Here is a 12,822-nt window from a genome sequence, read left to right as displayed (position 1 = left end):
CTGCATGCTTCCTTTATATAAAGACTGAATTGGCATGGTACACTTTACTTGGTTCCTAAAACTAGATAAAGCTTTGGACCATTCCATGAATAAATGAACAAGCATGTATTTGATTCATTTGTTTAATTGGTTTCTCTTACCAAATTTTATCGTGTGTGGAAAAGAGATATTTTAAGTCATATTTATGCAAGAATATGGAAAATTCAAAAGATTTCAAATGTTTTAAGTACCACTGTAATTGAGGAATCATCTCACTCCATATAAGACTGCTTGCTCATTAAGATTTTTAAAATCAGTTTAGGTTTGCCTAGATGATGGAAAATATTCTTGAGTTTTGTACCTCTCGTGACTAGATTTTTTTTTGTATGGCTGCATGTTGGAGATTAGTTACCTACTGTGAATCTTTTTAGCAGAAATGTAGGGTATAAATATTTAAAGGAACGCTTGTAGCTGAGGTGTTACCTTTCATTTTCAATTATGTAAGTGTGGCTGTTGTGATCATGCAGTATTCTACATAAAAGTTGCAGTTCAGTTTTGTAGAAGTTACAATTCACACAAGTGATGCTGATTCGTTTATAAATTGGCTCAGTATCCTGCACTGTACAGTAAATTGCTATAATTGAAGTCTTTTAAAAAACAATGTGTTTAATATTTCAGAAACATGGGCACATAACAGATATATGAGCATCAGTCTTGTTTTAAAATGGGCATATTCTGGAATTAAAAAGTGTTGCTAAATGGTATTCAAATCTATTTTGCATTTTATCAACAGTTTCTCTGCTCTTTGTTAAGACAAAATAACATATGCTGCATTCTAAAAGCTTTTAACCTTTTAAGTAGGATTTAACTTCTAGATAGAAGATTTTTTTTTAAAGAAAACTGTAGGATGGGATTCAAACTACATGTAAAAATGAAATGGAATCTCTTTTATATTCTGTGCCAGTTGAAGTAGTTGCTTGTTGAATAAAGTCTCTGAAGTCCTTGAGGAAGTACAGGAAGGGATGATGTGCATGTGATATAGGAAAAGTTCAAGCACAGGTTAAATGCTAAATCTAACATTTAGAAAACATCTTACAGTCATTCAGAATAAAGAGCTGCCAAAAGGTAAGTCTTGCCTGCTGGTAACATGAATGCTGCAGTAGTTAGTACCACTCCCAAAGCGCCGATTCATCAGTTTGTCATCAGACAAACTGGTGATTTGCTTCTGGTGGCCTGTTGCCACCCAAGATATGCAATTCCCAGCTTATTTTTATCTTCTTTCTGGGTAAATGAGTATAATTATAAAAGTAGTGACGTGTAGTCAACTACCATTTCCTTTTTCTAAGAACCAAGGACAGTTTAGCTGGTTGTTTTATTCTGCTTTGGAAGATTGTTAATTGTGCAATGTTTATATACATATACATATACATACGCTTCATTTTTTAAAATTTCTTGTATTTAGGTGTACCGGACCAATCAGTGTGCTGGTGAATTTGTTGTGACTTTTCCCCGTGCCTATCATTCTGGATTTAATCAAGGCTACAATTTTGCTGAAGCTGTGAACTTTTGCACTGCTGACTGGGTTTGTATGCACCTGGCATAACCTAGATTATTACTAATAATTTTCCTGGACAATAAAAAATGATGTCATATTGATGATACTTTAGTAAAGGGAAATTAAATAGAGCTCATCGGAAAGATACTTTGGCCAAACTTAAAACAACAAACTAGTCTGTAAATAGATTGCATTGGATAGTATTTTAACAATTTGTTAATTGGTTTGTTAATTAGTTTCCATTTAGTTTTTTGATGCTAGTGTGAACTAGGCAGCCAATTATAATAATAATTCGACATGAAAATTTATGAAAAGTTTTACATCTTTGTGGTACTCATTTGGCTCCTTTGTACACCTCACACTCTTCATACTTCCCAGTCATAATATTCTCATAAATATTTACAGGTGATGGAATGATCAAAAGCAGTTTTAAAGTAATATTCTCTTCAGTCCAAAACCTAGGAATTTGAAATCTTGCAACATTTCTAGCAGCTGTGAGGTGTAATATTGGGACGGGTATGTGGAGATTACACCATCCATTTGAAAGTTAAATCCTATGCACTTTGGATAAATAGAGATATGTTCACTAATAATTTATTGGTTCTAAACTGAAGTTCATGCATTTTATTATAGAATATATGAATTAGTTATTCTGATTAACAGATTAACAGAGTTGGAACAAATAGTTCTACTTTTGTGCTGCTTGAAGTGAGAAAGATATACTATATTCACCAAAATAATGTACAGAAGAGGCATCTTATGCACTATCCTTGCATTTGACAAGTGTGCAGAAATAAAATATGAAATAGCTTGCAGAATGAGTTTATTTCTAATTATGATGAATAAAGTTCTCATTTTATGAAATCATTTTTAAGATGTAACATTGACTATCTATTAAATAATATGCAGTCTGTAGGTATGTTACTGAATGAACAAACTTGTTGCCCTGCATGTTTATTAAAACAATACCGTATTACTATATCACTGATTTAAAAATGAAATCTATTACTTCAGTGGCTTTTAGATTTTTGTGTAGGGTATTATTATATATACAACAATATGAAATCATAGCTGCCAGTCTTTAGCTGGTATTGGCCTTTATATGCATCAGATTTATTTGCCATTCATTTCATGGCTCAGGTGACTTTGAGCGCCTTACATCAAGATAAAACAAATATTCAGTGATTATAAATATAAAATAGATTAAATTATAAAAATTAAAATAAACTTAAAAACAAGGGTTTGGAGGAGAGAGGTAGCAAATCTTTTCTGTTAGTGCACTAACCATCTTCAGGCAGCAGTATGTCCTTTAAGACCCAATGCCATTTGGCATAGCCAGGTTTTAAGTCCAGGCAGAAGAAGAACATCATTGCTTCAAACTCTTAAGGGACGGGTTTGGACAAAACTGAGTAGCACTTTTTCGTACAGCTGTTGATAAAATAGGATCGCCAACAGGATCGCCAACGTCTGATGACAGATATGGCACAAGAAGAAGAAGAAGAAGGTTTTAAGTCTTTTCCAGAAGGCTAAAACAGAGCAAGGGGCTGGGGTGGGGTTTCTTGTCTCCTGAGCCAAGATGTAGGTAGGAGCCACTTTAAAAATTTTTATTTTTTTATTTCAATTTTTTTATTTATTTTAATATTTAAAATATTTAAATAATTGTGTACTTAATTTTGAAATTACTATAATCCATTAATTTTGGATTAGGTTCCTTAGGATAATATAAAGAGCTGGGGTCTTGTTGCATTTATTCTTGCTTACTGCAGTGTAGCTTTTTTTGCTGAACTGATAAAGAAAGAATATAGCTACAGTCAGGAAAGGTTGATTGGAGATTGGCAATTTCAGACTTGTTAAGATGAAATTACTCTTGAAATCCATTTCCTGCACCCAATCCCTCAACCATTTTCCTTGTCATTATTTTTCATTTCATTTAAGGGTTTTAGTCGGCATGACCTCTAGAAACATTATCCTTGGATATTGCACTGCACGGTGCCTGACGTAATGTCCCACTTCTTTAGTTAGTACCATTTTATCTGTTTTTCTGTTTGTCTTTTTAATTTCCTGTTTCTCAGGCCAGGAAGAAAAATAGGTCGGCAATCTAACTGGAACATGGTTCTAAATCAAAAGCTCTTGTGTTCCTTGCTTTTCTAGCTTCCAATTGGACGGCAGTGCGTAAACCATTATCGACGCCTGAGACGTCATTGTGTGTTCTCTCACGAGGAACTAATCTTCAAGATGGCCGCAGATCCCGAGTGTTTGGATGTTGGGCTGGCTGCCATGGTCTGCAAGGAAATGACTCTCATGACAGAAGAGGAGGCGCGCTTAAGGGAGTGTGTTATGCAGATGGTGAGTTTAGGGGGATTCTGAAGGGGTTGGGGCTGAGCAAAGAAGATGTTAGGGAAGATTCGCAATTCTTGGTTTAAGATCTTTATCAGATCTTGCCTATTGTTACTACAGGGAGTGCTGATGTCAGAAGAGGAAGTGTTCGAGCTGGTACCAGATGATGAGCGGCAGTGCGCAGCCTGCAGGACCACCTGTTTCTTGTCTGCCCTTACATGTTCCTGTAATCCCGAGCGACTTGTTTGCTTGTATCATCCAAATGATTTGTGTTCGTGCCCTATGCAGAAGAAGTGTCTAAGGTATGATTTCCCTGTGTTGCTCTTAAAACACTCCCTGTCTTTAAAATAGGACACACTTTTCTATTAAAATCAAAGAATCCTTTTTTTGTTTGATTGTGACCAACTTCAGAACGGTAACACATCTGTCCCACTTCTTCCTGACTGAGCATTGCAAGTTGTTTGAAAGCTCTTGTTTCCTTCTAGATACCGATATCCACTGGAAGACTTCCCTTCTTTGCTATACGGAGTGAAAGTCAGAGCACAATCGTACGATACTTGGGTCAGCAGGGTGACAGATGCGCTTTCTGCCAATCTCAACCACAAAAAAGGTGAGATGCAGTTTTGTTTCCTGGAAAAACTTGTTCAGGGAAATCCTGGATAGTAAATTAAAATGTTGCAGCTTAACGATATCGCGTTTCCAACCCCCAAATTTGGAAGGTGAAACATGGAAGTTGAACCAATTATTTAAGAAAATTATTTCCTCAGTGTTCATGTGATATAATATCTAGAATGTTACTTAAGGAGCAGAAACACTTGTATTCTGTATTGAATAGCTGTTCAGTGCTCAGTCAGTTTGTTCTAACCAGGGGTGTCAAACTCAAGGCCCGTGGCCCGGATCCGGCCCGTGGGATGCTTAGATCTGGCCCATGGGCCAGATCTGGAAACAGCAAAGGATCGGCCCGCTGTGCCTCTGCCAGCGAAAATGAAGCTTAGGAGGGCCATGCACAGCCCTCCTGGGCCCCATTTTCACTGGCAGAGGGCTAGCAAAACAAACTAAAAGCAAAACAAAAGAAGAAATGTTTCCTATTTTCCATTGGGAGAGGGAGGGAGGGAGGGAGGGTCTGAGCAAAGTCCTGCCTTAGCACTTGGCCACCACAGGTGCCCCCAAGATGAGTGACATTGAGCTGGCCACGCCCCTCTGGCCACCCCCAAGGTCAAACACAACTCTGATGCGGCCCTCAATGAAATCGAGTTTGACACCCCTGTTCTAACCCAACCATAAAGAAGCATGCAGATGAGTATATAAAATACGGAGGCATGGAAAAAAACCAGTCATGTACAGTAGAAATCTGTGAAATTTTATCACCTCATCCATCTGAAATCTAGACAGATTACAACATACATAATAAAATGCAAGTAATCCTCACTTAACAGTGGCAAGTGAGACCAGCAGCTCCAACACTTAAGTTGATGCAGTTGTAAAGCAGAACATCCCGTGAGCCCACTGACTTATAGTAACAGTTGTGGGAATTCAACTTGCTCTCATTAGGTGAATTCTGCCTGATCACCAGTTGCAAACTGCCTACTGGCTGCTTGTTGGTAGCTGGTAGTGAAGCTAGCAAATAGCGATCACATGACCATGGGACTTATTCAGGAAAGTTTTGGATGGTAGATTGAAATGTTTTGGCATAAGGATTCCACTGTTCCAAACCCAAATTTGGAAGGCAAAGAAACATGAAAGTGAACCACCAGTTCACTTTGTAATTCCAAGCTGGTTGCCAAGTGCCTGAATTATGATTGCATGACCATGGGGAGACTGTAAAAGCTACTACTATGAGGAATAAGTATCCTTGTTCAGTGCTGTTACAACTTTAAGCTGTCATTGAACAAGTGTTCACCGACTGAGGACTACCTGTATAACAGTTTTCATTTAATAGATAATAATATATAATAACAGCATTCTGTGCCCCTCTGCATATAGTCACCCTGGCCACATGACCACAGAAATGTCTTCAGACAATGCCGGCTCCTTCAACTAAGAAATGGAGATGAGCAACTCCCCCTCCCCCGAGTGAGACACGATTGTACAGGGGAAATCTTTACCTTTGATATATAATAAAAATATAATATATGGTCTGTGTGTATTTTTATTATACACAATGTTTAAGAAAGCTAAATTTAACATTATTAAAATTACATTGATAAATGCTATCCTGAGTTCCTTGGAAGATGGGAAAGATGAAAAATTAAATAAATTTAGCATGCATACGATCCTTTTAAGTCTTAAATATTGATGAAATAAAAGGTTTATTTCAAACTTATAATCATACATGAATTTCAAGAATGTTAGGCTAAGTGGTGTCCAACAGTCCAATGTAGTTCAAATTTACGTTAAGCAAAGCCATATGCACAGATATTAAAATCTCAAAAAAAGTCTTAATCAGAAAACCTCTATACAGTACTCTAGAATCAGTAAAGAAGGAGATACATAGCGCCCCCCCCCCATATTAATGTTTGGTTCTTTGAGGGAGATTACCGTAATATATGTTTTTTTTTTTAAAATAGCACTTGTCTTTAGGGCATTCTATAAAATCTGTATTAGAGCAAATGACTTTACAGCCAATTTTTTTTCAGATGTGATTGAGCTTAAAGTAATGTTAGAAGATGCTGAAGACAGGAAATATCCAGAGAATGACCTCTTCCGTAAGCTTAGGGATGCCGTGAAGGAGGCAGAGACTTGTGCTTCAGTAGCCCAGCTGCTTTTGAGCAAAAAACAAAAGCACAGGTATGAGCAGGCACGTAATTTTAAGACCAGCCACGTGAAATGTTCACGGCCCTTTCATAAAATAATAAATTGCACTTTGCCAAATGGACTCTTTTCAAGTGGAACACATCAGCTGATACATTGCCAGAAGTTTAAAAAAAATTGAAGAGCTATTTACAATTGTCTGAGTTGTGCTCTGAAAAAAAAAATAAGAGTGAGCAAATTGAAGAACTTGTGCAATGTTTTAATGTGTGCCTATTTAAAATACAAATGTATTTAATTAAGAAATTTATTGCAGTATTGGTATTTGGGAGTTGCAGTATTAATTATTTTTAGCCAGTTTTTAACATGCAACTAAAGGGAAGGTGGATTTCCTATTATTGAATCTGCCCCTTGTCAAGATTATTTAGGGAAACCTAATATCTCACCATCAGAACTTCAAGCGACTTCTCCTACATGATGCCTTGACTTGAAATACCTTCAATATGCGAACATGGTGCTGATTTAAGCTAAAACTGATTAATCTTTCTGTACATTTTTATCTCTTCTCATATATTTAGTATTAATGTTGTACTGCAATAGAGAATTAATAACAAAACTAAAGTATTAAATTATAAACATTTGTGTGAGAGAGGAATAACACAGCCTATTCGACAAAGGCATTAATCAAGATGAAAATCTGTAATAAGAGTTTTTCAATTAAGAAATCTTTTCTTTCATGACACTTGTCTAACTTCACTGAATGGTCCATCCAGAGAAGAGCTTCTAACAATAACAGAAATGTCCAGTCAAATATACAAGTAGTCCTCAGTTTATGAGGGCAATTTGGAATGGAATTTCCATCACTAGGTAAATTGTCACATGACCACGGTGCTTAGCAACATCAATTGCCGACACCCTAGTTACCATCGTCAAGTGAGGATCTCATGTGACCTCGACTTCCAACTTCCTGCCTGCTTCTCCATTGACCTTGATTGTTGGAAGCCGGCAGAAAATGTTGGAAATCACAATCACATGTCTGCAGCCAGCTTGTGATGTTGTTATCAGGAGCCAGCTGGGGATGCTACATCGAAAGTACCATTTGTTCAATGCTATGACAACTTTTGAATAGTTAATAAATAAATGGCCATAACCCAAGGACTGTCTCTCTATGGGAAGAACGTTTCTTTAACTATTACCTCTAAGCCATTCTGGCCATTAAGACGAATGTCAACTTTGATTAAGCTTTCTTAATTTTTTTCTACTAAAAATTGTTAAATCTTTTCAGCATCAATTTTGATGGATACTTCTGAAACTAGTATTTTTTTAAAAGTTTATGAATCTTATTGAAGCTTTAAAGTAAAAAAAATATAAAATTAGTAACAGGAAATGTTACTATTTTATTTACACTATTCTCTTTTATATAATAGACTGAGTTCAGACAGTGGAAGGACACGGACTAAACTGACTGTAGAAGAACTGAAGGCTTTTGTTCAACAGTTGTTCAGTCTTCCGTGTGTTATCACTCAGGCTCGACAAGTAAAGGTGAGTTTCTGAAGAAGGCTGCATTTGGATAGAGATAAAAATTGCTATAGAAATACTTCTTCAAATGAAATTTTATAAATTAGTCCATTCAAAACTCTTGACAACATTTTAGTTTTAATTTCAGTAAAACATTTTAAGATTTTGAAGTACTTTGAAGCAAGTGAATATTTTGTTTCTAGGTCCCTTCAAAACCATCAAGAAAGCGATTTCCATTACTGTGAATAGTTGATTTGATATTATTTGCTGCAAGAATTGTTTAAAGAATGCTAAAAAAAAATTTGTCCGCCTCCAACAAGCCTAGCTTAACATTCAGGTATTCCTTTAATGTCTGTTAACTACCTCCATCACTGTCCTGAATGGCGGCTTTGTTCTAAATCCTTTTAAAGAACCTGTTGGATGATGTGGAAGAGTTTCATGAGCGTGCCCAAGAGGCCATGATGGATGAGGTCCCAGACTCATCCAAGCTGCAGATGCTGCTAGACATGGGCTCCGGGCTCTATGTGGAACTTCCAGAATTACCTCGTCTGAAGCAAGAGCTGCAACAGGCACGTTGGCTGGATGAAGTGCGGGTGACCCTTTCAGACCCTCAGAGAGTCACCTTGGATTTGATGAAGAAACTGATAGACTCAGGAGTGGGCCTGGCACCACACCATGCAGTGGAGAAAGCCATGGCTGAATTGCAGGAGGTGCTTACAGTTTCAGAGAGGTGGGAGGAAAAAGCCAAAGTCTGCCTTCAAGCAAGGTGAGGGGTGTTTTGTTCACTGTCTTTATGGGTCTGTCAAGAGTTGAGGGTATTTCAAAGGCCTCCTGCCAAAAAATATGGCCCACAATTTTCTTTGGATAAAATCCATAAAGGGAGGGGAATCTAATGGATATTTTGTTTATTAATGAAATCAGCATCTTTGAAAAGCTTACATTGCTGAGCCTTTCTGAATATGGTGTTAGGAAAGTCTTTTGCAATCAAGTTCATATGTTTTCATTCCAGACTCTTGAGTTACTGTAGATTGGATAGAATATTTGCTTGAGAAGTTCTTATCTGTCTTAAACTTATTGATCCAATTGAGCAAATTATTTTCAGCCTTGATGGAGTGCCTCTGAGGGTAGAATAGGGCAGCCTCATAGATGTCTGTAAAATAAATTCATATTGATGACTTCTTAACGGGTCATGCCTTTTTTTTTTTACCACTTATCTGGATCAATGCAATGTGCTGTATGTGGCGTTCGCTTTTTAGACTACTCATAAGATGAAACCAATCCTAAATGCTCTGCCTTCTTTAGCAGGAGTAGCATTTGTCACCAATGTTTGGATCGTATTACACTGGTACTCTGGACACAACCTGGCTCCCAAAACTAATTCCAGATTGTAATCATGATCTATAAAGTCCTGTATTGCTTGATATCTAGATATATGCAGGACCAGTTTTTCCATCTGGAGTCAATTTGCTCAACTCTTACATCTTTGGAAATACTATCAGTTGTGACATTCTTCTATTCCAGTCTCCCCCTAAAATTAGAAACATCTGACCTTCCTGTTTTGGCCTTCCTCAGCTTTTGAAAACTGAATAATCCCAGTGACTCTTACCATGAGTGCTTCAGCCCAGTTGAATTATTTGTGAAATTTTTAGCTTTAGCTTAATTCCTTTTGATTATATGCCACAAAGTCATTAAATAAAATGATATACGAGATTAGCATTATTCCTGATGTAGCTGAGGTGTTCGCTGCATGGTATTAATCCTGTTTTATAACTGAATTTTTATTTTTGATTTGGACCAGGAAATAAGATTGTAATGGCTTTTTTCCTCTCTGCTCTTAGACCTCGACAAAGTATTGCCGCTCTGGAAAGTATTGTGAACGAAGCAAAGAATATTCCAGCTTACTTGCCCAACATTCTGGCATTGAGAGAAGCCTTGCAGCGTGCTCGAGATTGGACAGCCAAAGTGGAGGCCATTCAAGTATGTTTAATTCCAAACAGTTCAGCAAGTGTTCAGATACTGCCTTCCATTATAAAGAAATAATAACATTGTGATACTCTCTTGCTGCTTCTTGCTGCAAAATTTACTTGTTTCGCATAAAGTGAGGGTTCTGGCTCAGATTGTAGTTAAACTTAAAATTTAATTACAGGTACTCATAGTGGGGATAACTGCTGAATCTGAATTTTTTTAAAATAAAGCCATCTACTAATTAAGAGACTTCTCTAATAACACACAACTCCATTTAAAAATGTATTTTGGATAAAACCCCTCATTAATTTCCCATGCCCTTTGTTAAAATAGAAAGTTTTCTTCTGCAGTAATTGTATTCTCTTGCTCTATTCTTGCATTCGTGTTTATTGGGATGTTTTACCATGTTAACATATTTTATCATTGGCTGTCTGGGTAGTAGCTACATTGAAGACCAACATATGGTTTAAAATAATGCAGCGATTAAAATCACGTTGTAAGTTGTGATCATTTACTTTTGATCTACTATGAGAGAGCATAGATGAAAATGATTTTTTTTTAATCCACGCAGAATGGAAGTAATTATGCGTATCTAGAGCAACTTGAGAATCTGTCTGCAAAAGGTCGCCTCATACCTGTCCGTCTTGATGCACTGCCCCAAGTTGACTCACAGGTAGCAGCAGCCCGTGCATGGAGGGAACGCACAGGCCGAACTTTTCTGAAGAAGAATTCAAGCTACACACTTTTACAGGTTAGTTGGGAAAACAGGTACTGGGATCCAGAGAAGCAAGTTATAATATTTTAATGGTTGCTGATGATCTTTTTTGTGTGTGCAAGTGATTGATGTAGCCTTAAAACGTAAGTTAAGAGTTTAAAAAAAACAGCAGTTTTGCATAGGGATACAGGTAGTCCTCATCCTACAACCATTCTTTTAGCAACTGTTCAAAGTTCGTAAAACAGAGAAAAAAGTGACTTATGAGCAATCATTTGCAGCATCCCCACAGTTACATGATCAAAATTCAGGCAATTGGCAAACTGGCATGTGTTTACAATGGCTGCAGCATCCCAGGGTCATGTGGCCTTCCCAGCCAACTTCCCACAGGCAAAGTAAGAAGCTGGATTTGCTTTACACCGTGTGATTCACTTAGCTGCAATGATTCGCTTAACAACTGCAGAAAAAAGAGATTGTAAGATCAGGCGCAAGTCAATTTCCTTGCTTAGCAGTGGAAGTTCTGGTCCCAATTAGGTTTGTAAGTTGAGAATTACCTGTATAGAATTTCATTATTGTATAAGCAGATTGCTTTTAGGAAGGCTTGCTGTTTTGACTGAAACCAAAACCGTCTCAGTTTGAATTCATCTGATAAACAGTCTGTAAAAATCCTTCTAAAATTAGTGTAACCCAGATCCCATTGAATTGTGGCTATGCCTGAGTTCTAACAAAAATTGCCTTACAGAATTTTAAGGTTTTGTAAAAACACTTTTATGCCTGATCTTTTTTGTTTTTGTTGTTGTTATTAATAGGTTCTTAGCCCACGAACTGACATTGGTGTATATGGAAACAGTAAGAACAGACGGAAAAGAGTAAAGGAGTTGATAGAGAAGGAAAAGGAAAAAGATCTTGACATGGAATCCTTGAGTGAATTAGAAGATGGAGTAGAAGAATACAGGGATACTGCAGCTGTGGTGAGGGCCTATATTCTTTTGGTTACTCTTTTTTTCCAGTAGGAAGCTCCGGTATATTTTACTTTACTGTGAATCTAAAAGCCTGTTACTTCTAGAACAGGCATTAAATCTTGATTTAATGGACCTCTTGGAGGATAGGCTTTCTATTAAATACAAACATCTATTAAAGCAGAATTGCATTGATGTAATTACTTCATTTATGTAATGACGAAGTGATGCTTCTATATATTTGCTGTTAGTTTATAGTAAATTGATGCAGATAACATAACTCTGGACTTAAACAATTAATATCAATTATATATGTAGAAGTTTCTGAAGCAACAGATTTGGTCCATTATTTGGGGAATCTGAAGTAAAATTTTGTCAACTCGTTGGAGGTCCAGACCAGAGAATCCAGATTTTACAGGATGAACTAATAGCTATTAGAATGCATGTATTGTAATAGAAGCCCCATTAGATGTCAGAGTGATTTTTTTCCCCACTCTGTTGGGAAGATGGAGCCATTGAAAGGTATTCACTAGAGTTCGATTGGAGTTAACTATTTGGTGATAATTCTATTGGTAAAAAGACAGAATTTTCAGGGTTTACCTTGTCATAAGTTCTATTTTTTTTTAAAAAATGGGACCCATGTGTGCTTATGCTATAATTATTAGTCTTAATTTTTTATAACTATCAATTATAATTTTTGAATTCTTATTGATAAGAAACTGCTAAGAATTGCATTTTACACATGCAAATTTTTAAAGTTTGATTTTTGTTTATGTGTCATCAAGTTGTAGTCAGCTCCTAGAGGCAACTAACAACGCATCTCTTAGGTTTGCAACCATTATTAAAAGTAAGCATCCTATACTTTATTTAGTTATTAGCATTTTCATACTTTGAATATTCAGTGGTATTATACTTTTAAATTGGATATTAGAGATAACATCTCATCCTTCAAGATAACATTTGGAATTGCCCATCCATGCCGTCATTCTAGTTACTGATTTATATGTGACTAGTATTGGTAATCCCCAAGTTCCGAGCATTCATTTAGC

At 36.6% G+C, this 12,822-nt stretch overlaps 1 protein-coding gene across 2 annotated transcripts in view; it reads left to right on the top strand.

The window, feature by feature from the left end:
- Positions 1–12,822, top strand: part of KDM5A (lysine demethylase 5A) — a 50,313-nt gene that overhangs the window by 18,722 nt on the left and 18,769 nt on the right. For both annotated transcript variants that reach the window (XM_058190744.1, XM_058190745.1), the window contains 10 exons: positions 1,442–1,561; positions 3,686–3,880; positions 3,992–4,173; positions 4,357–4,481; positions 6,508–6,658; positions 8,047–8,161; positions 8,548–8,903; positions 9,976–10,114; positions 10,674–10,853; positions 11,624–11,785. In XM_058190744.1, the coding sequence (XP_058046727.1) occupies positions 1,442–1,561; positions 3,686–3,880; positions 3,992–4,173; positions 4,357–4,481; positions 6,508–6,658; positions 8,047–8,161; positions 8,548–8,903; positions 9,976–10,114; positions 10,674–10,853; positions 11,624–11,785 (1,725 nt within the window). The remainder of the gene's footprint in view (positions 1–1,441; positions 1,562–3,685; positions 3,881–3,991; positions 4,174–4,356; positions 4,482–6,507; positions 6,659–8,046; positions 8,162–8,547; positions 8,904–9,975; positions 10,115–10,673; positions 10,854–11,623; positions 11,786–12,822) is intronic.

The sequence above is a fragment of the Ahaetulla prasina genome, chromosome 7 (assembly GCF_028640845.1).
Source record: "Ahaetulla prasina isolate Xishuangbanna chromosome 7, ASM2864084v1, whole genome shotgun sequence".
Classification (NCBI taxonomy): Eukaryota; Metazoa; Chordata; class Lepidosauria; order Squamata; family Colubridae; genus Ahaetulla; species Ahaetulla prasina.
This window is presented reverse-complemented; position numbering and strand designations above follow the sequence as displayed.